This window comes from Idiotropiscis lumnitzeri, chromosome 18 (genome assembly GCF_059441095.1).
Source record: "Idiotropiscis lumnitzeri isolate Australia: NSW breed Sydney's pygmy pipehorse chromosome 18, RoL_Ilum_1.0, whole genome shotgun sequence".
Lineage (NCBI taxonomy): Eukaryota > Metazoa > Chordata > Actinopteri > Syngnathiformes > Syngnathidae > Idiotropiscis > Idiotropiscis lumnitzeri.
In genome coordinates, this window is record NC_142408.1 from 15,940,575 (window position 1) to 15,965,508 (window position 24,934).

At 42.5% G+C, this 24,934-nt stretch overlaps 1 protein-coding gene across 3 annotated transcripts in view; it reads right to left on the reverse strand.

The window, feature by feature from the left end:
- Positions 1-637: 637 nt before the first annotated feature.
- Positions 638-24,934, reverse strand: part of LOC148319664 (SWI/SNF-related matrix-associated actin-dependent regulator of chromatin subfamily B member 1) — a 93,081-nt gene continuing 68,784 nt past the window's right edge. For 2 of the 3 annotated variants that reach the window (XM_088280595.1, XM_088280593.1), the window contains 2 exons: positions 14,262-14,393; positions 638-1,677 (listed from right to left, as the gene is read on the reverse strand). In XM_088280595.1, the coding sequence (XP_088136721.1) occupies positions 1,638-1,677; positions 14,262-14,393 (172 nt within the window). In that variant the 3' untranslated portion in view covers positions 638-1,637. The remainder of the gene's footprint in view (positions 1,678-14,261; positions 14,394-24,934) is intronic. The other variant, XM_088280594.1, reaches the window with a different exon arrangement.

Below are 24,934 nucleotides of genomic sequence, written 5' to 3' on the forward strand. Positions count from 1 at the left end.
TGCAGAATTCGTGGTCAGGTAAAAACTCGGGTGTGGGAGGAGTTCGGCAAAACCATCGAGAATTACTTCTGGGCCACCATTCAGCATCTCAGGGGGGGAAGCAGTCAACACTGCATATAATGGAGATAGGGTGCTGCTGATCTCCACAAAGGACGATGTGAATCGGTGGAGAGAATACTTTGAAGAATCTTCTCATTTCTACCCACATGCTTTCCCATGAGGAAGTAGAATCTGGGGTATCTGAGGCAGGCTTGCCTATCTCTGGGGTTCAGGTCACCAAGGTGGTTAAAAAGCTCCTCATGGCAAGGCCCCTGGGGTAGATGAGATCCGCCTAGAGTTACGACATGTGCTATGTGGTCACAAGCTGCGTTGTTGTCTTTTGCAACTTCCAATGTTCCAGTATCTTAATTGTGCATACGTTCTTGTTTCAATGGTAAGATTATTCTTAAATATCTCATCACTAAGGCTCAACATTGTTTCTGTCTTCCGTTTTAACTAAAAAAATTCTACTTATTCCCCAGAAGAAAACATATTGTCATGTCATGTACTCTGCTGCAAAAAAGGGAACGTGATGGGAGTCACCCATCACCCACCTCACAACTATATATGTATCCTATATAGTAGATTAGAAAACATGTTTGATCAAGTTCTTTTATTGCTTCAATGTAAAACAAAGCTTTACAAAGAGAACACAATATAACATACAGTGTTACAAAACATGCCAACAATAATAATTTTGCCATGTAATTATGCCATACAGTATGAACCGTCTGTTAAAACGTGCAACTGGGCAAAGTCTTTTGAGCTATGGACTTGACATATAAACATGTCAAAGGCCTACCTGGAATTAACATGCATAGTGCTGATCATTTCAACCATTTTAAAAACACCAAAGCCACAAAGAACAAATAGTTTTTTTTACTCTCCAGCCATTTTACTCACATGTTGTGGTACAGGTAATTTGAACAACACATTTGGCCTGGTGAGTGTTACAATACTATATGATAGACACTCAACTTGAAACAGACAGGTAACCTAGCTACACACAATTATAGTATGTATGTAAATCCAAATTAAAAGACGTGATGATTAAAATTGTCAACACGAAAGTGAATAATTTAGGTATCAGAAAGGAATAACAGATGCTTTTGAACTAGTTTGTGAAAAAAAATATCTAAGGTAGGAAAATATGTCTGTAATGTTCTAGTTGATCAGAGGAAGCACCACTCACTGACTACAAATAAATTATTTCATGGCATTATCCATGCATGTTTAAGTATCCTCGATAATTTGCAGGTCCCTGAATGGGACAGATAAAGTACATACAGACACATTTTACTCCAACAATAGTAAAATATGTATAATTTGCAACAAAATGAAAATGTTTTATTGTGGCTGAAGAATTTTATTTCACATAATCTGAATTTTTCACATTTTCTTCTAAAGTCATAGGTGGGATTGGCATTTCATAAGTGGTCATATGTGTTACTTTTCACAGTCACTCTGCTCAAAGTGTGAGTATTGACTACATATATATTTACGGTGTGCAGACATGCATGTGTGAGTATTCTCAAAAACGTCTTGTTCTCCAGAGGATGTCTTCAGACGGATCATCAACTCGAGCTTCAAACCTCTTTCTACCAGGATGGAGCAGTGTTGGCCAGACGTCTCATACGTCTAAAAAGACACATTACATTCACATTATCTGACAATATGTATAATTTGCAGACTAATGAATATACTTGAGCTATTGTCGCAGTTCAAAAGTTGTCAAATTTTATCCTGATCACAAGGTGGGAGTGACATTTCAGAAGTGGTCATTTATGAGTCCTTTGTTCTGAAATTTGTCACTTTGCTCACATTGTCAGATGATTGTTGGCGTAAAGATTTTCGGCTGGGGCAATGTCATTCATCTTGTCTTCTTTTTAAGTTCTTTATTTTCTTTCTTCATTCGGGCCTGCGCAGCGACCGCTGCAAGGTCCCAATTGTTTTTCTAGAAATTATTATTCGGGCCCGAGCAGCAACCGCTATTGTTTTTGTAGAAATTATTATTATTATTTTTTCTCCATGTTCGATCGCATTTTTTACCCCCTTAATATGCACAAAAACTCACCAAACGTTGCAGTCTCATTGGGCCAGGCGAAAAATGTGATATTTTAACGTCGGCGTAATAGGCGTCAACAAAATGGCTCTATAGCAGGCATCACCAAATGGCGGACCGCGTTCCGGATCCGGACCGACAGATGGTTCATGCCCAATCTATGATGAATTTCTTTCAGGACGCATTCGCAAACGTTGACGCTGCAATTCTAGTTAATACGGAAATGGCGTCACTGATTTGAGCCAATCAAATCTTTTGTTTACGATCCACTGCCAATTGCGCAGCAGATCGGAAGAGAGTGCTGCTGACAGTATGCCTTGCTAAAAAGTTAGCAAGGTCGATGCGTGTTGTTATAAATAGATGGAGAAATTTAGTTTCGTTCTGGCTGCAGCCGATTCAAAACCAGTGTGCATCATATGCTCAGAAACCGTCGCAACATTGCGAAGCGCCACTACGAAACAAAGCACCGCCCTTTTGTGCAAAGTTATCCGCTGAAGTTTGAGGTGAGCGCACGTAAAAACATTGAACTTCGAGTGCAGTATAACATATTTTTACATTTTCGTTTCCAGCCCAGCAGCATGCAAACGAATGTTCATTAAAAGTATCATGGATTTTTGGGAAACATAAAAAAGGAAGTTGTGAAGGAGTGCTTAAATGCGGTTGCACAAACATTATTTATAAAGGAAAACACAAAGCTCAGATGTGTGAAATAATCTACCAAATCCCAATAGCCCTGACTCCGTTCCAACCCAGATTTAAATCACTGGCAGGGCAGTCACGAACTCATTTTTCTCATTAAGAAAAATATTCAAAAGAAAAGGTGGTGTCAAAGCTCATTTTGAATTAGTTTTTCATGAGGACAGCCATTTTTATTCATTGTGTACTGAACATGTCGAGCTGTTTTCCTTGGATAATTAGGCTTTCCGTTTTTTTAGGTTGATAACTCTTTGATTTAAGAAAAAAAGGTACAAGATGTTAACTCAATGATTAGCACTTGATATATTTCTGCAGGAGATATTTCACTGTTTTTTTTGGAAGTGGCACCCTTAAGTTCCTGGAGCCACATTTTCTTAAATGTGAAATAAACGCCTTATATTTGTTTGACTGGCAAAGGTGTTTCATGGGAACATTGCTAAATATTTAGTATATAAGTGTGCTCCGTTGAAAATGACTAAATCTCGAAACTACCGTATTTTCGCACCCAAAAGACGCGCCGTGTCAAAGGGCGCAACACCTGTTGAGGGCGCTATTTCTGTCTTTGTAACATATACTGGACGCACCGCCTGACTAGACGATAGCACAGCTGCTGTTAGCATAGCATGAACTTGGCAGAGCTGCCCACACTGACACAGCCGATAGCAGCCTACTATGCCCCAATAACATGAGCAATCACCCCATTGTTGCAGCAGACGCCAAGTCTCTATTGGCAATAGCTGAACTTGACAATGGCTCAGGCCAATATTAGGTGCATTTGCAATAGCCTACAAAGCAATGTCAGGGGAGGGACTTGGCTGCTTACCACACTCCTTAGAGTCACGGTTTCAAAGAAAAATAAAAAACTCATCATACAAGCAAACAATGAAACATAGAAATAAGATTAACACAAACATGTATCTCTCATGCCATCAATATACCCCAAAAAAATGAAAATAACACAAAAGCCACTCAGCCTTAGCTAATTCAAGCAATGCATTCTGGGAGCAGAGACCCACAATCCCATAGCTGTTTAGAGAGATTTGCATGGCTGTTTAAAGAGATGTGCTGTTATGCTTTGGACTTTTTGTCTGTTGTCTAAACCTGGGACGTTACTTGCTTGCAATAACATAAATGATAAGACAGACTAAAACATTGTGGACAGCTGCCCTTTGTCCAGCTTTTTCCAACACCATCACCCAAACATTATAGTCAGATAGTGTATTTGTCACGTTCGATTGTAAGCATGAACAACTCACTCTTTGCCCAGCAGGGTGTGCTAACATGCACTTCCAACAGCTCGTTGATGACAAGGGCTGATGGACGTGAGTGGTACTTTGTCCATTTAATGGACGCATCGACTGACAGGGCGCTTTGTTTGTTAAGGAGAATTTTTGTGACTTTAAAGTGCGCCTTATGACTGCGAAAATACGGTATATAAAAATGTGAACATAGGCTAGACATTTCGGGAAGTTGGACTTTGGTTCAGACCTTTTAATTGGAAGAAATTTTAGTCGTGGACCTCTGTGACTTTGAATTCAATACCTCTGCTCTATAGCGTCACCTAGAGTGGCAAAATAAAAACCAATCCTGGCCCGTTTGACCTAGGCTTATGAAAATTGGCGGGCAAGTGTAGCAAAACCGGAATCGTTCAAAAAAGGCCATTGCGGCCTTAGTCTAAAGCGTACAGGAAGTGAGTTATGAATTTTTGAACGTTCAATTTTGGCCCATTTCTGCACATTTACAAGGGTCATTGTTTTGCACCCTGATCCTAGAGGGTTCATCTGATTGCCTTAAAATTTCGCCTTAAGACCGTGGACAAACTACGAAAATATTGTTCCTAACAGGGTAACAAGATGTACCTCATATTTTCTCGGAAGAGTATTTAGGCCTTCATGATGTCAAAAGATAAAATTTGTGATTCTTCACGAAAAGCTGTGGCAGCAGCAACGCACAGTTCGTCAATAAAACAAAACAGATTTTGTCTGACTAAATAAGCAGGAAAACACATGAAACTTCGCACACATCTGGCCTGGCAAAGTCATCAATGTTTTATTCATTGACTGTGCGGGTTTTAAAAATCGCTCGCTAGAGCCCCCTAGAAATAAAGAGATACAAGGAAAAAAAAGCAGCGGCAGTTGTATCATTCATTTAATCTAGAACTACAAAAAGCCTACAAAAAAGTCTCTTGGAGCCATATGCTAAACTTACAAGGAAGACTGCCATTTTGAATTTACTTTAAAGGTTGGAAAGAAGCTGCGTGGCAATCCAGTTCGTCAATAAAAGAACACTGATTTTGACGGATAAATAAGCACGAAAACTCATGAAACTGCACAAATATCAGGCCTCAATGTTTTATTCGTTTACTGACCAAGTTTTAAAAGATGGCTCGCTAGGGCCCCCTAGAGGTTTATAAAAAATCAGCCCTAATTGTATGTTTTATCCGGGAACTACCAAAATTTGGTAGGTCTTTGTAACAGGCCAATTCCTACAAAAAAAGTCTCTTGGAGCCATATGCGTAACTTAAAAGGAAGACCGCCATTTTTAATTTACTTTAAAGGTTGGTGTTGCCTTGACGACAAAAGCTGCTGTAACTTGACTGAAATGATGATTATTTCGAAAGAGTTCTCACATTTGCTAATAGTCCAAGCTTGAACACATCTACAAACTTATTTTTCGTAGTGGCACCGCCACCGACTGGCTAAAGGAAGTAAATATTTCATTCTTTGATGTTTTGCTCCTTACAGGTTAACAAGATCTACCTCATATTTGCTCGGAAGACTCTTTATGACTTTCCTTCATGACTTTGAAATACAAAAATTGCTCTACGCGAGAAGCTGCGTGGCAATGCAGTTCACCAATAAAAGAACACTGATTTTGACGGACTAAATAAGCACGAAAACTCATGAAACTTTGCACATATATTAGACCTCGGTGTTTTATTCATTTACTGTCCAAGTTTTAAAATATGGCTCGCTAGGCCCCCCAGAGGTTTATGAAAAAGCAGCCCTAATCGTATGTTTTATCCGTGAAATACGAAAATTTGGTACTATTTGTAACAGGCCAATTTCTACAAAAAGGTCTCTTGGAGCTATAAGCTAAACTTAACAGGAAATCCGCCATTTTGAATTTACTTTAAAGGTTGGTGTCCCCCAAAAGCTGCTGTAACGTGACTGAAATGCTGAAATGATAATTACTTCTAAAGATTTGTCACAATCTATAATAGTCCAGGCCTGAACACATCTATGAACTTACTTTTTTATTGTAGTGGTAGCGCAAACTACTGTGTTCAGGAAATATATTTTTGAATATTTCGTGTTTTCCTCCATGCAGGTTGACCAGATACCGAAAGAGATATTAGGCCTTCATCATATTGCAACACTAAGTTTGTGAAACTTAACGTAAAGCGGTTGCCTTGGTAACTCCTATTCGCCAAGAAAAACATAACTACTTTTGAGAGTCTAAATATGCATGAAAACTAACCAAACTATACACACGTATCAGGCTTGGCAAACTCATCAAAATGTTATCTCTTTATTCTGAAAATTTTAAAAGATGGCTAGCTACCGCCCCCTAGGAATATTTAAAAAACCAGCCCCTATTGTACGGTGGCAACACACAGTTCACATATATTTTTTAATGTTTGGTGTTTTTCTCCACACAGGTTGACTAGATTTACCTCATATTTGTTCATAAGAGATTTTAGGCTTCCATCAAATTGCAAAACAAAGTTAGGGAAATTTTAATTTGGGATACTGGAATTGCATTTGTTTTTAGAATTTAAGTAAATCAGATAAAAAACAATTTTGATAAAATATAATCCCAATAAAAGCCCAAAAAACGGAGATGAAATGACCAACTTCCTTTTGGGTTTAGAGTAGGGCTTCTGAAACTAGTGCCTCCAATTTGAAAATTTGCTAGAGTTGTGACACGTACAACTAGGACTTTTTGTAGGTCTTGGTGTGTTACATTTACCATATTTTCGCAACCATAAGGCGCACTCTAAAGTCCCAAATTTTCCCCAAAACAAACGAGGCACCTTGTAATGCGCCACGCATATTGTATAGACCAGGGGTGGGCAAACTGTGGCCCGGGGGCCACATGCAGCCCGTTAAACGTTTTAATCCGGCCCGCCAAACTTGAAAAAAATTAAATGAATAAACCTTGTTAATGTTTTATTTTCCAAATATTGTGGCATGTCAAAGAGAGATATTTTGTTGTAATGCTTTTGTTTATTTTCACCTAAAATTAAATGTATTTTATTTCTCCGATGAGGTGAGGTTAACAAAACACTCCATCCATCTGCTACTGGTCCGGCCCCTCTGTCAAATTTTAGAACCCATTGTGGCCTGCCGATCAAAACGTTTGCCCACCCCTGGTATAGGCTGTGCAACTCTCTCGACCATTGGGCCTGATCCATTGAGCATTTCACATTGCATATTTGCACACCCTGCTGGTCTGAGACATCTATGCTCCAAATTGACTGTGACATAGACATTATGTGGATTTTTTGGTGATAGTGCAGGAGAAAGCTGGACAAAAGGGCAGTTGTCCACAATGTAGTAGTCTGTTTTATCATTCATGTTATTTCAAGCAAGAAACATCACAGGTTTAGACAACAGACTGCAAAAAAAAAAAAAAAAAAAAAACACTGCCAAAAGCACACCACTCACATCTCTCTTTCAACAGCTATGTGATTGGCTGAGGCTGACTGGCTCCCAGAAACCATTGCTGTAATCTTTTTGAGTTATTTTTTTTCTTTTGGGGATATGAATGGCATGAGAAAGGCAGGTTTTGTGTGAATTTTATTTCTTTGCTTCATTGTTTGCTTGTATGCTGTTCAGAGATAGTTTTGTTTTTTATTTGAAGCAGTGACTCAATGAGTGTGGTGACCAGTGAAATCCCTCCCCTAAAGTTGTCAATTAGACGTGTTGCCATGACATCTCTCATCGGTCTGAGGTGCTGCTACTGACAGTGATCCCATAATTGCACAAGTGCTGGCATGCGCGAGCTAGCATGCGGGAGCTAGCATGCGCCTCGTAGTGTGGCGTGCCCAATTTAAGTATTAAATACAGAAATAGCACCCTCAAGTGGTGCTGCGCCCTTTGATACAGCGCGTCTTTTGACTGTAAAAATTCGGAAGTTTAAATTTTTCATAGATCTAGGTGAAACGTAAAACTGGCGCTGCTTTTTTAAAATATTTCTCATGGACGCTAATGAGCTATTTGTTTCAAATTACACTAGAAATTAATAAAATATTGATCATTGATGAGGATATTGATATGTGCGCAAAGTTTCATGAGTTTTCTTAATATTTAGATCTTCAAAATCAGTGTTGTTTTATTGGTGAACTGTGCGTAGCCACGTCGACAACATTTCGCAAAAAAATAATATTTTGTATTTTGACATCATGAAGGCCTAAACACTCTTCTAAGCAAATAAGAGGTACATGTAAAGCTTTTAATTTTTTGGGAGGATGTGCAGAGGAGTTATTAAGTATTTTGTCCATTGTGGCGAAGGAAATATTAAACGCAACCTTGCCACCTCTGTCGAATGTTCCCATTTGTTGGCCCAGGTCTTAAGATGTCATATCCGAAGTTTGAAGTCAATCATATGAATCCTGTAGGACACTGGTTCTCGACCTTTTGTCAGTGTTGTACCCCCAGTGAAATATTTTTTCAGCCAAGTTCCCCTGGACCAGCGCAAAGCATTTTTGGGTGAAAGAAAAGACTTTAAACATGCCGTCAGTGTCTGATTTATTAAACTTTAAAACATTTCAAAGTTCATTTTTACTGGTCCGCAAAAAAAAATAATCAACAAAGTTTCTTTTGGATCACAGAAGAGATCTTTTATCAGCTGTTCAGCTATAGTAAAAGGCTTTTTGGCTTGAACTGCGAGCAAAGACACCACATAAGAGGGTTTTGCATAATATCTTGAGATGAACTGGACATACGTTAAACCTTGTCCTTACTTTTGGTCTGTCGATCTCAAATTTGAAAGTGTTGGACAATATTATTTCTGATCACATGACAGTGTTCTTTGATGTAGTGTTTTCCTCTGCTGCTGTTCAACCGACTACCAGTGAATGCAACCGCCGGATTTTTAGCCCACTCACTGCTAGTCGGTTCTCTGAAGCCTTTGATCAGCTCTGTGTTCCCTCATCAAACACAGAGGAAGTCAGCTCTTGGTTCCACCCTTCATGCAGTAAAATCTTAGATTCTGTGGCTCCATTAAAAATTATGCGGCCAAAAGTAAAACTAGAGCATAATGCAGTGGTTCTCAATTATTTCCTGTCACGCCCCCCCACCACCATTTTTTTTTTTTTACATTTTGTACTAATGAACATGTTCTTTGTATATTAATGTTAGATTGTCAATAAAATATCCCTTACCAAAGCTAAATTGATAAAAAAAATATCATTTTGAGAACGACTATTGTGAGGATCTCGAAACTCAGTACTGTTGTGCAAATATTGATTAGATGATTAATATTTACTAAACATTTTTGTATTGTTTTTTTTTTTAAACTTTATTAACATGAACAAACCAAACAGTTATTAATACATACATAATATAGAAAAGACAAAAATAGCCAGGGGGATTTAAAAAAAAATCTATATAAATAACATAAACCAACAGTTTTAATGTTTACTATACGTATTCTTTTATGGATACAATACGTTTGACGTCAAGCCTCTTCGTTGTGATATCATCCATTTCCGTGTTCCAGCTTGAGAGCGTCTGCTAAATTGCTAACGTAGCCGTCGTCTTATTTTGTTTAGATACGTAATGGTTGCAATACAACATTTCTGTTCATAGCTGCTGGCTCTCCGCCCAAACGCGGTTCGAGACTTCTGTTAAAAGTCGAAGCAATTCATTTTAGCGATTAGCGCGCTTTGCGCCGCCGTGCTCGCCTCCTCGTTTAGAACGCTACTTGTTTACGAAGTCGTTTATTTGCCATCACGTAGCTTGTTGCTTCTGCTGTGCGCGGACTTACATATAGTTCAAATAAAGTCCATTCTGCTACGGCGCAAGATAGCTTGGCGCGGTGCATTTAAATAGCGGCGAAAGAAATCACTTCCGGGTCAACGAGCGACGGGGCAACACTTTTTTTTAATCAGTGCTGCGTGACAGGCCGATGCTTTTTTTTAATCAGTACTGCGTGACAGGGCGACACTTTTTTAAACCAGTACTGCGTGAACTAGGGGCACAAACAGCTTTGACAAGCTCAAACTCGCATTGCCTGAGCTCGCTTTTTTTGGTCCTAAAACTATGCAAAAAAACATGTTCCCCAGGGTCCCACGCGCCCCCCTCAGCAAACCCCCTGGGGGGGGGGCGCGCCCCACTATTTGAGAATCACTGGTTTAATGTAAGAACTCGTACAGCTAAACAAGAATGCCGCAAAGCTGGTGGAAAAAGAACAGGCTGCAAGTCTCCTATCAAATTCTAAAAGTTATCAAAACAAGGTGAAAGAGTCAAAGAGGGAGTACTTGTCCAATCTTATTCAGGCAAATTGTCATAATCCGCAAATTCTATTTCAAACTATCGATTCAGCACTTAAACCGCGACAGCCAAATTGCACAGACTCGTCCCCTGAAATTTGTCATACATTTTTGCAGTTTTTTATGGACAAGGTTGCAACATCTCTGACTCTTGTTTCGAAAGCTACATTTGACCCCTCCATACACATTCCTTGTTAGATTTATTAGTCTTAGAATCCTTGGACGCAATCTCCTTGTCATCTTTGGAGCATGTGGTTTGCCAAATTAAGCCATCTGCCTCACCATATGATGCCGTCCCTCCTCATTTCTTTAAAGAAGTTATCTCAAGTATTGGCGAATTGGTTTTGGCCATTAGCAACAGCAGTCTCTCTTCTGGTGTAGTCCCCCAACATTTTAAACATGCTGTGTTGGAACACCTGCTTAAGAAATCTGGCCTTGATCAAGGTGTGGTGTCAAATTTTAGTCCCATTTCCAAATTACCTTTTATTTCTAAAATCTTGGAAAACGAGGTGCACATGCAGTTACGATCCTTTTTGGATAAACACAACGTCATGGAGGTTTTCCAGTCAGGTTTCAAGAAAATGCATCGCACAGAGTCAGCCCCGTTACGAATGTTAAATGATATTCTTCTGGCAAACGACACTGGAGACTTTGTATGGCTTGTCTTGTTAAATCTAACTGCAGCGTTTGACACGGTGAACCAAAATATTCTTCTGGCTCGTTTATAGCACCAGGTGGGTATTAGTGGTAGCGCTCTAAAATGGCTTAGATCCTATTTGACTGGCAGGACCTACTGTGTTCGCTGAGGTTGTCACTCTGCCCCTTTGTCGTACGGTGTCCCACAAGGTTCCGTTTTGAGGCCCTTGCGGTTTTCGTTACACGTGCTGTCCCTAGGTTCCATCCTACGAAAACATTTCCTTCCATTGCTATGCAGATGACAGTCAAATCTATGTCCCGCTGAGCAAAAAAGAAGCTTTTTCCTCGAGACCACTTTTGAACTGCCCAGAGGATATCCAAATCTGGATGTCACTTAACTTCCTGAATTTTAGAAATTAGAAATCCCTTTATTGTCATTGTACTCAAGTGTGCAACGAGATTAGAGTGAGAGTGAGAATTTCATTGAAAAGAAGACAGGTTGTGGTGGTCGGCCCCCAGTGGCCCTTCTCCTCTCAACTCTGTTAACCTTGGCCCTCTGTTATCTAAAGCCAACAAATTTGGGTTGTAATCTGGACAGTGATTTTAAATTAGATCAGCAGATCAGTGCTGTTGTTCAATCCAGCTTCTTTCATTTTAGGTAGCTGGCAAAAGTTAAGACCTTTCTTTCCCAACAGCACTTAGAAACAGTAATCCATGCATTTGTTACATCTCGGCTTGATTACAGATATGCACTTTACTTTGGAGTCAGCTAGTCCTCGCTCAAGTGCCTCCAACTGGTCCAAAATGCTGCCGCTCGCCTTTTAACTGGCGCTCGGAAGACAAATGACATCACGCCAATCCTAGCCTCTCTTCACTGGCTCCCAGTGCACTTTAGAGTTTGCTTCAAGATACTTCTGTTCTTCTTCAAAGGTTTAAATGGCCTAGCCTCAGCGTACCTCTCTGAGCTCCTCCACGCCTACACACCTGCCCGCTGCCTCAGGTCTGTGGACCAAATGCTGCTGGAGGTGCCGAGGACTAAGCGCAGCCTCAGGGGGGATCGTGCCTTTTCTTTAGGCAAGCCCCATGTCTGTCCATTTTTAAAACCCGTTTGAAGACATTTTTATTCTTTAGTTTTCGACACAACATGAGACTGTCACTGTTGTGCTGTTCTTCTGGTATCTATTGTAAATCTGTTTGTGTTTTAATCTGTGTTCTTATTACCTGCTAATTTATATTACACCATATGGAAAGCGCTTTGTTACAGCTCCATCTGTTGTGAAATGCGTTGTAAAAAAAAAATTGTATTGTATTGTACTGTATGTCATTTACTCATTCAAAATTTGGTATGTGCCTGGAAAGAAAGAAACAAAGAAAGAAAGAGAGAGAGAGAAAGAGAGAGAGAGAGAAATCTCTTGCCTGATGTATGTCATTAAACTCGGAAAGAACATAGCTCAGCAAAACACGACTGTTACCACATCAACACGCATAACCCACTTTTTATTTATTTTTTAGCACTATAAATTAGTATATTCTAATGTCCTATGTAGGTTATATTTTATTGTTGGGTGTTGCTGTTCATGACTTGTGGCAAATGCATCATGTTATACTTTAAGTAGTGAGATTTTCAAGTTAAAAAACGCAACATGCAGTGCATGGTCGTGATTTAACAAGTGCTTTTGCTGTTTCAATGTTCACGCGTATGGAAAACCTTTTTTTGTGGGTTTTAATACACGTGAGTGCACTGACAAATGCCACCACAATCAATAGTAGACACTAAAATATGTTAGCGTACCACAAGAGGACATGGCGTGCGACGTACCATCAGACGCACACGCTAGCCTGTGCGTACTAAGTAGTTAGCTTTTAAGTCGGGCATCAGCCACTAAGTGCTTCTTGTTTAAGATGCTCGTTTATCACCCCAATGCTTCTATGAAAGGGAGGTTTACATCATATTAAGTAATGTGGTTTGCAGGTGTGGAGTTTGTTTCCAGCACAGATATGACAGAGCGGCTCCAGTTAACATTGGGTTGCGAATCGATTCTTTTATTTTTTTTATATTGATACATATTTTGAGCAGTATGTGTCAATATTACCGTATTTTCGCAGTCATAGGATGCGCTTGCCTCAAAGGGCGCAACACCTGTTGAGGGTGCTATTTCTGTCTTTGAAGCACACACTGGGCACACCGCCTTGTGTAAGGCGCTAGCTCAGCTGCTTTTAGCATAGCAATAGCTCGGCTGCGCGCGCTGACTCAGCCCATGGCAATTAACTTTGCCTCAATACCATAAGCAATCGCCACATTTCAAAGACAGTTGCCATGATACCATTGACAATCGCTATCATTAACAAAGACTCTAACCAATAATAGGTATCATGGCAATAGTCTACAAGACTATGTCAGGGGAGGGACTTCACTGGTCACCACACTCCTTAGAGTCACGGTTTAAAAAAAAAAAACTCAGCATACAAGCAAACAATGAAACAAAGAAATAAGATTAACACAAAACATGTATCTCTCATGCCATCAATATACCAAAAAGAAATAAAAATAACACAAAATGATATAGCAATGGCTTCTTGGGAGCCATTAGAGCAATGCCTTCTGGGAGCCACTCAGACTCAGCCAAATCACATGGCTGTTTAGAGAGATTTGCATGGCTGTTTAGAGAGATGTGCTGTTATGCTTTGGGCTTTTTGTCTGTTGTCAAAACCTGGGACGTTTCTTGCTTGCAATAACATAAATGATAAGACAGACTACAACATTGTGGACAGCTGCCCTTTTGTCCAGCTTTCTCCCACACCATCACCCAAACACCATAGTCACATAATGTATAGTCATGGTCACTTTGAAGCATAGATGACTCACACTTTGTCCAGCAGGGTGTGCTAACATGCACTCGGAACAGCCCAATGAGTAAAAGGGTTGATGGTCGCGAGTGATACTTCGTCCATATAATGAGCGCAGTCGCCTTACAAGGCGCTGTGTTAGTTTAGGGGAAGATTTGGGACTTTTAAGTGCGCCTTATGACTGCGAAAATACGGTAAATCGACTTTCAATAAATCTTTACAACCCCACTACACCCAGTATGTCCATGTACTATAGGGCAGGGGTGTCAAGAACCAGCTTTCCTGCATGCTTTCAATCTCTCCCGGTTGCAACCCACCTGATTCAAATGATCAGCTCTTCAGCAAGCTCTGAAGAAGCCTGATAAGTATCCTGATCATTTGAATCAGGTGTGTTACAGACAGGAGAGATAGAAAACATGCAGGACACCCACCCTGGAGGACTGGAGTTTGACACCCCTGGTATAATGCATCCATGTACCTCACCTTGTGTTCCTGTCTTGGTCTCGAATCTTCTTCTCCATTTCCGCATCTGTGAGTGTCTCCAACAGGGGACACCACTGGTCTGCATCACCTGTGTTACGAATGGCAATCTCTACTGTTGGGAGTGGGTTTTCACTGCAAGCGAAAGAAATCAGAAATCAGTCCCATCACAGTTTGCCACAATTGTTGACAAGTGTCGCTGGAAAGGGCAGCATTAACAGCAATATGTTATGCACATTTCATCGCTGTTGTAATTTTTATTTTCATGTGATTGGGGAAAAAAAACATTTAAGATAAGAAATATAATAAATGAAAAAAATGGACATACATGTTTTTCACAAGACAGGGACAATATGCTCAAGTCATATTCCAAAGTCTTGCAAGATTTGAGATTTGTGGAAGTCTTTCTTGAAAACAAGCATCAAGACAGTACAAACTCCACTTTAGGAAGGCATATTTTTCATCAAATGGAGATTGAATTTCTCTTAAGCATGCATGTCCAAAGTCCTTCCCATGGCATATTCTCGAACAGTGATATCCAACGAAGGTGCCACGGCACATTAGCGCAGCAACAAATCATCAATGGGGAATCCAATAATCCAGTTTCACTTTGAATGGTTCGAAAAATATTGTTTTTTAATTGCCAACATATCTTCATTCATATAGCTATGCCAGCAATGTATAGTGGCAGGCAGGAAGACATAAGGTACCTGTGCATACACCTATTACTTTTCATACAGTGCGATAAAAAAAGTCAAGGCTTCCTGCATCGTTATTTCCGTACTCAAAATTTTTGTGACAAATTTGACTGATGGTGTGCCATGAGATTGGGAAACAAAAAGTTGTTCCCGAAATTGTTTTGTATGGCAAGTATGAAGCTTGCAGTTCAGTACTTTGTAAAACCCGTATGTCAATTAGCGGACGCACTGCACTAAATTGAAAGTCATATCACATTGGTTTTTCAAGATGGCACATGTGAATATTACAATCCCCCCCCCAAACAGGATATGATCATATATCAGCATGAGTTCTGCAAGAATATTTGAAAATTCATTCAGAAACCTTTTGTTGTATGAGTGTGGATGGTAAATGACAGCGCACAGCACTGTGAAGAATATTAGATGACTAAATTTCAGCAAACGTTCTTTGATTGCGACATTTATTATATTAAGTTTATTATATAGTCCGCATTTCTCGGACTAAAAGGTGCACCTGTTTAAAAGCCACAGCAACACTTTTTGGGGAAAGTATCGAAAAAGGATACACGAGCCGCACCCGGCTATAAGCCGCGGTTTTCTATGTTGAAAAAAATTTGTTGTTTACTGCATGTACATAACGGTTTTGAACTGTGAATGCACATAAAGGTACATTGTTAAAACAGTGCCTTTTTCCATGGCAACAACTTTGCTCATTAAAACAGAACAGACCCAAGAGAAAAAGTCGAGATTTATTTAGTGTATTTTCTGAACCAAAGAGCGCCCCTACCAGTGAAAGAAAAATCCACAGAAAAGCCGTTGTCTTAGCCGCATGGTTCAAAATCTAGGAAAATCTCCACAAAGGTCAATTCATGTTATTCATATTTACTTTATTTCAAGTAACAGGCCAAAACAAGGCATGCGCAAAATAAAAAAAAGAAAAGAAACAGGAGAAGAACAGCTCAGACAGTGAGTAAAAATAAGGAAATCAAGTGTAGAAGTATTCAAAAGATGTGCACGGATGTGTGTCTGTGGCCAAAATGGCTATGTGCTAACAGTGTTTCACGGCACGGTGGCCCGACTGGTTAGCACGATAGCCTCACAGTGAAAGACAGCAGCGGTCGTGGGTTCGATCCCGGCTCCGGCCTTCCTGTGTGGAGTTTGCATGTTCTCCCCGTGTCTGCGTGGGTTTCCTACGGGTACTCCGGTTTCCTCCCACATTCCAAAAACATGCATGGCAGGCCGATTGAAAACTTTAAATTGCCCCTAGGTATGAGTGTCGTCTCTGTGTGCCCTGCAATTGGCTGGCAACGAGTTCAGGGTGTCCCCCGCCTACTGCCCGAAGATAGCTGGGATAGGCTCCAGCACCCCCGCGACCCTAGTGAGGAGAAGCGGTATAGAAGATGGATGGATGGATGATTACTAGGCGGCACGGTGGTCGACTGGTTAGCACGATGGCCTCACAGCGAGAGACAGCATCAGGCGTGGGTTCGATCCCGGCTCCGGCCATCCTGTGTGGAGTTTGCATGTTCTCCCCGTGCTTGTGTGGGTTTCCTACGGGTACTCCGGTTTCCTCCCACATTCCAAAAACATGCATGGCAGGCCGATTGAAAACTTTAAATTGCCCCTAGGTATGAGTGTCGTCTCTGTGTGCCCTGCAATTGGCTGGCAACCTGTTCAGGGTGTCACCCGCCTACTGCCCGAAGAAAGCTGGGATAGGCTCCAGCACCCCCCGCGGCCCTAGTGAGGAGAAGCGGTTAAGATAATGGATGGATGGATTTCACAACAGCTGGAGCTGTAACAAAGCGCTTTCCAAATGGTGTAATATAAATTAGTGCGTAGATAGAACATAATTAAAACATATCAACACATATACAATAGATACCAGAAGAACATCAGAACAGTGACAGTCTCATCGAAAGCTTAAGAATAAAAATGTGTCTACAAACGGGTTTTAAAAGTGGACAGTCAGGGGGCTTGGCTAACATTTAATGGGAGGTCATTCCATAGGGAAGGGCCAGTAAACAGTAAAGGCACGATCCCCCCTGAGGCTGCGCTTAGTTCTCGGTACCTCCAGCAGCATGTGGTCTCCAGACGTGAGGCAGCGGGAAGGTGTGTAGGGGTTGAAGAGCTCAGCGAGGTATGGTGGGACGAGGCCATTTAAAGCTTTGAAGATGAACTGAAGTATCTTAAAGCGAACTCTAAAGCGCACTGGGAGCCAGTGAAGAGAGGCCAAGATTGGGGTTATATGATCTGTTTTCCGAGCTCCAGTTAAAAGGCGAGCAGCAGCATTTTGGACCAGTTGGAGGAGCTTGAGGAAGGACTGGGTGACTCCAAACAGCAATCTAGCCTAGATGTAACGAAGGCATGGATTACTGTTCCTAAATGCGTCTGCGAAGCTAAGAAACGGCTTCACTTTAGCAAGCTGTCTAAGGTGAAAGAATCTGGATCGAACAAGAGCACTGATTTGCGGATCTGATTTAAAATCACTGTGCAGTTTAAAACACGTTTGAGACTGTTGGCTTTAGATACGATGTCTGGGGGCCGAGGTCAACAGAGTTGAGAGTCGAAGGGCCACTGGGACCAAACACGATAACTTCTGGTTTTTTTTCATTGAAATTCAGGAAATTGAGTGACATCAAGATTTTAATTTCCTCTAAGCAGGACGAAAGTGGTCTCAAGGAGGAAGCGTCTTTTTCGCTCAGCGGGACATAGATCTGACTGTCATCTGCATAGCAATGGAAGGAAATTCCATGTTTCGTAGGATGGAACCTAGTGGCAGCAAGTATAACGAAAACAGCAAAGGCCCCAAAACAGAACAATGTGAAACACCATATGACAAAGGGGCAGAGCGGGCGAACACAGTGGGACAGCTCAAACCCCTAATTAATGCTCTCCTTCTATAAAATAATGTTTAAGAAATTTAAGTTTTGTCTTTCTCATCTGTATGTTATGTCTGTTTAGTTTTGTCATTTTATCAAGTTTCAAACTATAACTATGCTTACTGGTGTGGTAAATTTCATGAATATCCAATTCTCCCTTATTGCATATGCATTCTTATCTTGCTGGCCTTTAACTGAACTTTTCGACAGCCTCCTATGGGTGTCAGGTACGGGCCCCCTCGCAGATGCGACTCCAGATCCCTTTTCTGTAAACACCTTCCTTGGAGCGTTGATGACCCCTGTTCAAATCCCTGACCCTTCGTAGATAATGTTGAGGCCCGATGCCTCACAAGGCTGTAACTTATGTATTAGGGAGGTCCAACACAAGGCTTGGTATTCCCAAAGTAACAATATCGTCATGGCCATAAAATAAGTTGTATATGTTAAACCTTGTGAAAATACACTACACAGGTCAAATGAAGTTCAAAGTGAACATGCTCCCTTTTGCGGTTAGACTAAGCAGAAGTGTAAACCAAAAGGTGTCTTGTAAGCTGAAACCGTTAGAATAGGCAGGAAGAATGTGGGCGAGTGTGATGGAGTCAAATGTCAAGTTTTCCATTCTGTATGAATTGCATATTCAAATTGCCTATGCTATGATGCAAATAAAAGCCATGTGGGGAGCAGGAAGCTCCAGCTTCTCCTCTGACTGCAGGGGGCTGCTCCGCGCGTGATGAAAGACAATCGTGGCTGGTTGATTCATTTGTTCAGGCTTGTTTTGATAGAAACATCCTTAAAAAATAACAAAAACAGCATGACAATAAGTGTTTTTGATTAGAAAATAAAAGTTTATTAGCACATGAAAAATCTACTGAACTGCTTAAGTGAACTATGCACCAAAGTGCGTGCATGACAGCGCGTGCATGTTTGTGTGAATGTGCGTGTGTGTACACCCCAGCCTGCTCCCCCCACCCATAAAAATGCCACTTTTTTTGTGTGGAGACAGACCGCTGGGTTTTGCCTCAAAATAACTGTCTGCAAAGTGATCTGTGCCATCCGTGATGTGCTGGAGCAGCTCATTGGTAATAAACAGCTGAAGGACGTCCGCTGTTTAGTGGTGGTCCAGTGCTCACAGTGAAAGTGATGTCTTTTAGCTGGCATGGCATATTTTATTGCTGCAGTATGAATACTTTACTCAACTTCCTTTGCACCAACGTGAGGAGCTCTTTGGCTGCAGAATTTACAATAAGTTATCAATAGAACTATGTACAATTACCAAACATTTACTTTTACTGTTGCTTTTATTTCCACATTTGTCTCTCTTTCACCGTCTCTCCTCTCTGTCACCCCCACATGCATACACATACTCAAACACATACACGCACATGCGGCTTAGTTACATACATCTCTTTAAATTAATGAAGAACATAAAATGAGCAGTCGCGGTTTTAGCAGAGTTCTGACGAACCAAATATATTTTTGGATGCATACAACCCAGAGTGACGATACGCAAGTCCGCCAATCGTGCAAATGCGTCGCGTCGCACCGTGGATCTGCATGACATATTTTGTCCACATGAAGAGGACACATGATCCGTATATGTATTATTCGTATTACTAGCAACTTCATAGTATATTAGAACATGCCCATGTGCATAAACGGACTGATGAGCATAATGGGTGACAAAGCTTTGAATCAGAATTAGCAAACTGTTTAGCACTGACCTCCTTGTTCTGGTGGCTCCGCTGACGATTCTCTGCTGCTTTAACTCCCGTCAGATATTCTTCTGCCAAATAGTGGTCCAAATCTGGCTCCTATTCATCGACATCGCTGCGGGAAACCCCCAGCAAAGCTACGCGTGTGAGGCTCTTTTGATGGCTGCTTGCTTTTATGAGGACAAAGCGTCATACTCTCATCAAAAGCAACTCCAACCCCTTTGTCATGCTTATTGGAAGCTTTTATTTATTTTTTACCCTAAAAGCATTCCTCGAGGGTAAATTGCTTTTATTTTCCATCGCTACTGCTACGTCTAGTGCTCTCTAGTTTGCACACTCCTCTGTAGCGCTCCTCCAACACTGCTCCCCCACCCAACTACAATCTTCTTCTGCAGCTAAATTATGGCGGATCTCTTACACCACTGCCAACCCCTGTTCGATTATTACATGATTTCCAATCCAGACAAGGCTGATTCTCAGTCAGAAGTTGCATCAAACCCTTCTGCACACTATGACGCAAAAAAAGACACTAAGACGTACTTATACGTCTTGGGTAGGCAGGGCCAATGCTTTTCAAAGTCGTTCATGTATGTCTTGGGGGGGGGGGGGGGGGGGGAGTTAAAACTCATAGCAGGGCTTACTCTGTGTTAAGCATTTTCTTGAAACCTGACTAGTACACCTCCATGACATTGTGTTCATACACATGCACTACAGTGAATTACAGGACTGCTTTCAAGACATCAACTGGGACCTCTTTGATCATCAGGACCTTGATGTTTACACACAATGTGTACTGGACTACATCAAGTTCTGCATGGAAACTGTGTCCCTGAACAAGACTATATGGACCTTCCCAAACGCGAAACCCTGGATGTCCAGCTAGGTTCGCTCACTCCTCAAGGCCTGTGACACTGCCTTCAGGTCAAGAGACAGAGCCCTGTACAGTGTGGCTCATGCTGACCTGAAAAAAGCCATTAAGCTAGCCAAGACGGACTACAAGAGGAGGCTGTAGTCCCACCTTGCCAGCAACAGACCACGGGAGGTGTGGTCTACAGAGTATCACCAACTACCGAGGCAGTAGCATAAAATCTGTAGACCCGAATGCATCGCTGGCAGAGGAGCTAAACTGCTTCTTTGCTCGCATTGACTCAACCCAACCGCCACACCCCTGCACTCCATGCCTCAACACCCCCTCACTCACCATAGAGGAACACGATGTGAGGCGTGCGCTACTGGCAGTAAACCCCAGGAAAGCTACTGGACCCAACGGAATACCAGGCAAAGTCCTCAGAGCATGTGCCCACCAGCTATCATATATTCAACCGCTCCCTGGCTCAAGCAGTCATCCCCTCCTGCTTGAAAGCTTCGACCATTATTCCTGTCCCCAAAAAGTCACCCACTAACCACCTGAAAGACTACCGTCCTGTTGCTCTCACACCAGTCATCATGAAGTGTTTTGAGAAACTGGTTCTCCAGCACATCAGATTGCCTTCCTCCCACACTGGACCCCTACCAGTTTGCATACCGAGCAAACAGATCCACTGAGGACACCATCGACACTGCTCTGCATGTTGTGTTCGGCCACCTGGAACAACAGCAGCGCAATGCCAGGATGCTCTTTGTGGACTACAGCTCGGCATTCAACACAATCATCCCAGACATCCTCATCACCAAACTGGACATTCTCTGCCTCCCTGCCCTCACACGCACCTGGATTAAAGACTTTCTGACCAACAGACAGACTGTGACGCTCTGCTCCTACACATTCTCCTCCCAAACGCTGAGCACTGGGTTCCCTCAAGGATGCGTGCGGAGCCCTCTCCTGTACCCTCTCTACACCTATGATTGCAGCCTGGCCCACGGAAACAACACCATTGTCAAATTTACTGACAATACGACCGTGGTCGGTCTGTTCTCAAAAGGAGATGAGACAGCATACAGAGATGAGGTCCAGAGACTAACGGCTTGGTGTGAGGAGAACAGACTGCAGCTCAACATTGCAAGAACGAAGGAGATCGTCATCGACTTCAGGAGGAACAAGACTGTGCCACCCCCTGCACGATATTGGGAAAAATGACATTGCGATATTGAAACTAGATAAATTTTCACCAAATGATGTTTTTTTTAATTTACTTTTTTAAATTAGTTTGGCCATAGTAAGTGTGACCTGTTTATTGTAATATGCCACTGATACGTGAGCATGGGGGGAGCCTTTAAAAAAAAATGCAGCTATGACGATCTCAAAATCGCATTGTGTGAGATCACTAAGTGGGTGTATGGGATGCATGTAAGGGCCATTCTGCGCATGCGTTAAATGCATGACAAATTAATTACAAAAACCGTCCATTAACGTGAACATTTTGACAGCTCGAAAATAAACATGCATTTCCTTTAGCCAGTAGGTGTACCACTACAATCAAGAATAAATATGTAGAGGGTAGCGGGGCTTAACTTACATCAAACATGAAAAATGTTTAGAGGTTAAGATCATCTGAGTTCTGTTACAGCAGCATTTATTGTCACGGTGAATAATAACACTTTGCGACACCGTAATTGCCATGCTCTTAGCCGAACGTTCGGTTCCAGCACTGCGCGAGTTGCAGCCTGTTTCAGCAGCTCCAGCTCACCATTCAGCCTTTTTCTTGTGTTTTTACCTTGTTTTAACTTGTTTATTTATTTTACCTCATCGCAGCAATGGACATGCAACTTGTGATTGTTTTGCTGCTGCTGGTGTCTATTTTTTGTGCAACCGTGTCCCAAGACGTAACTCGGTGCGAGGGATCGATCGTGTATTTGTGAGATCAGCTGTCGGCACTGCGTGCTAACCCCGTGCCGGGAGACCCAATATCCCCCGCGAGCTGAGGAGGAAGAGACGGAGATGTCGTGTTAAACTCCAGGCAAGGAGGAGACGATACCACCCCATTCTCCCGTCCGTTATTATGGGAAATGTTAGACTCCTTCCCAAAAGATGGACGAGCTAACGGCGCCAACCCCGCACGAGAGGAACTTCCGGGAGGCTAGCTTGCTGATGTTCACGGTGTCATGGTTAACAGAGCTAACGCCGGACGCCATCGTGGAATTGGACGGCTTCCAAATCATCAGTGCGGACAGGACGGTGGAGAGTGTTGAGAAGAAAGGAGGGAGGCAGGCTGTGTTTTTGAATGATAGATGTTGTAACCCTGGGCACATCATTATTAAGGAGCAGCTCGGCAGTCAGGGACATTGAGCTGCTAGCTGTAAACATGAGACCGTACTACATCCCGCGGGACTTCAGTCATGTGATCGCGGTGGCGGTGTACATTCCTCCCACTGAACAGTGAGTCAGCCTGTGACATACTGACTGGAGCTGTGTCACACCAGAGACAATAAAATATTTAACCTTTTCTATGCCAAGGAGGCGTACACATCACCGTCCCTCCCCCTGCTGGGCAAAACTGATCACAACTTGGTGGCTCTCCTGCCTGTGTACAATCCTCGGGTCTGCAGGCAGCCAGCTGTGACACGTACGATTCAGAGAGTCTGGAGAGGCCACGGAAGCCTTAAAGGACTGTTTCAACACATCTGTGTAGAAAGTATTCAGCGAAGCCCATGGGGAGGACATTAATTTATAGACTATATTTATTTCTGCGTGGAGAACACCATGCACACCAGGACAGTAAGATTTTTCCCCAACAATAAACGCTGGATCACACAGGACATTAAAGCTCTCCTGAAGGAGAAAAAGAGGGCTTTTGTGTCAGAGAGTGCAGCACCTGTTGAGAAGGAGGATCAGAGAGGGGAAAAAGTCCAACAGGATGAGGATGGAGGAACAGCTGTAGCAGAATAAAGCCAGGGATGTCTGGAAGGGCCTGAAGACCATGTCAGGCCACAGACAACCCAAGACTCAGAAGGGGGGAAACCTTCAGTGAGCAAATGAGTAAACTTGTTTTTCAATAGGTTCGATCAGAAGCCTGTCCCCCTCAGTCTTCCCTGCTGCAACCCCCACCAACCCCTCCTGCTGCGAACGACACCCCCCCCCAAAGTCTTCAGTTCCCAGGCACATCAGACAATCATCATTTCCTCCTGCTCAGCCTTGTTCCTCACAACATCTCATCTGAGGAAGATGACGGCAAGGAAGGCAGCTGGTCCAGCTGGGATTAGCTCCCAGCTCGTCAAATCCTGCGCAGACCAGCTGTGTGGAATCGTCCAGCACATGTTTTGGATTTTTTTTCATTATTGAGGATTTTGTCCATTGTTGCGAAGGAAATGTTAAATGCAAACTTTGAAGCCCCACCTTCGTCATTCTAGTATTTCGAAAACAAAAAAAAAATTGTCCCAGGTATTAAGATGGTACATCCGAAATTTTAAATCAATCAGATGACTTCTAGGATCAGCATGCAAAAGATTAAGCGCTGTAAAAGTACAAAAATTGTCCAAAATTGGACATTCAAAAATTCATAACTCAATTCCTGTTCCCTTTAGACTATGGCTGTAAAGGACTTTTTTGTACGTCCCAGGGGTACTACACGTGCCAGCCAATTCTCGTAAGCCTTGCTCAAGCGGGCCAGGATTGTTTTTTATTTTATACGATACAATACAATACAATACAATTTTATTTATACTGCACATTTCGCAACAGCTGGAGATGTAACAGAGATTAAGGACTTTCTGACCAACAGACCCCAGCCTGTGTTGCTCGGCCCCTACACGTCCTCCACTCGCATGCTGAGCACCGGTTCCCCTCAAGGATGCGTGCTGAGCCCTCTCCTGTACGCCCTCTACACCTACGACTGCAGCCCGGCCCACGGCAACAACACCATCGTCAAGTTTGCTGACGACACGACAGTGGTCGGTCTGATCTCGGAAGGTGACGAGACAGCCTACAGAGAGGAGGTAAAGAGACTGACAGCTTGGTGCAAGGACAACAGACTGCACCTTAACACTGCAAAAACAAAGGAGATTGTCGTCGACTTCAGGAGGAACAAGACGGTGCCGCCCCCCCTCTGCATCGAAGGCGTGTGTGTGGAGAGGGTCGACACGTTCAAGTTCCTGGGAGTACAGATCTCTGACGACCTTTCTTGGACTCACAACACCACAGCAGTGGTAAAGAAGGTCCACCAGCGTCTGCACTTCCTGAGAGTCCTCAGGAAATTCAACCTGGACAGGAAGCTGCTGCTAGCCTTCTACCACTCGTCCATCGAGAGCCTGTTGACGTACTGTGTCTCCACCTGGTACAGCGGCTGCACTGAGGCGGACAGAGTGAGGCTCCAGAGGACAGTCAAAACAGCGCAAAGGATTATTGGCTGCCCTCTCCCCTCACTGTCGGACATCTACACCGCCCAGTGCCTCAGAAGGGCTCTCAACATCGTCAAAGACAATACCCACCCAAACTCACACCTGTTCGACCT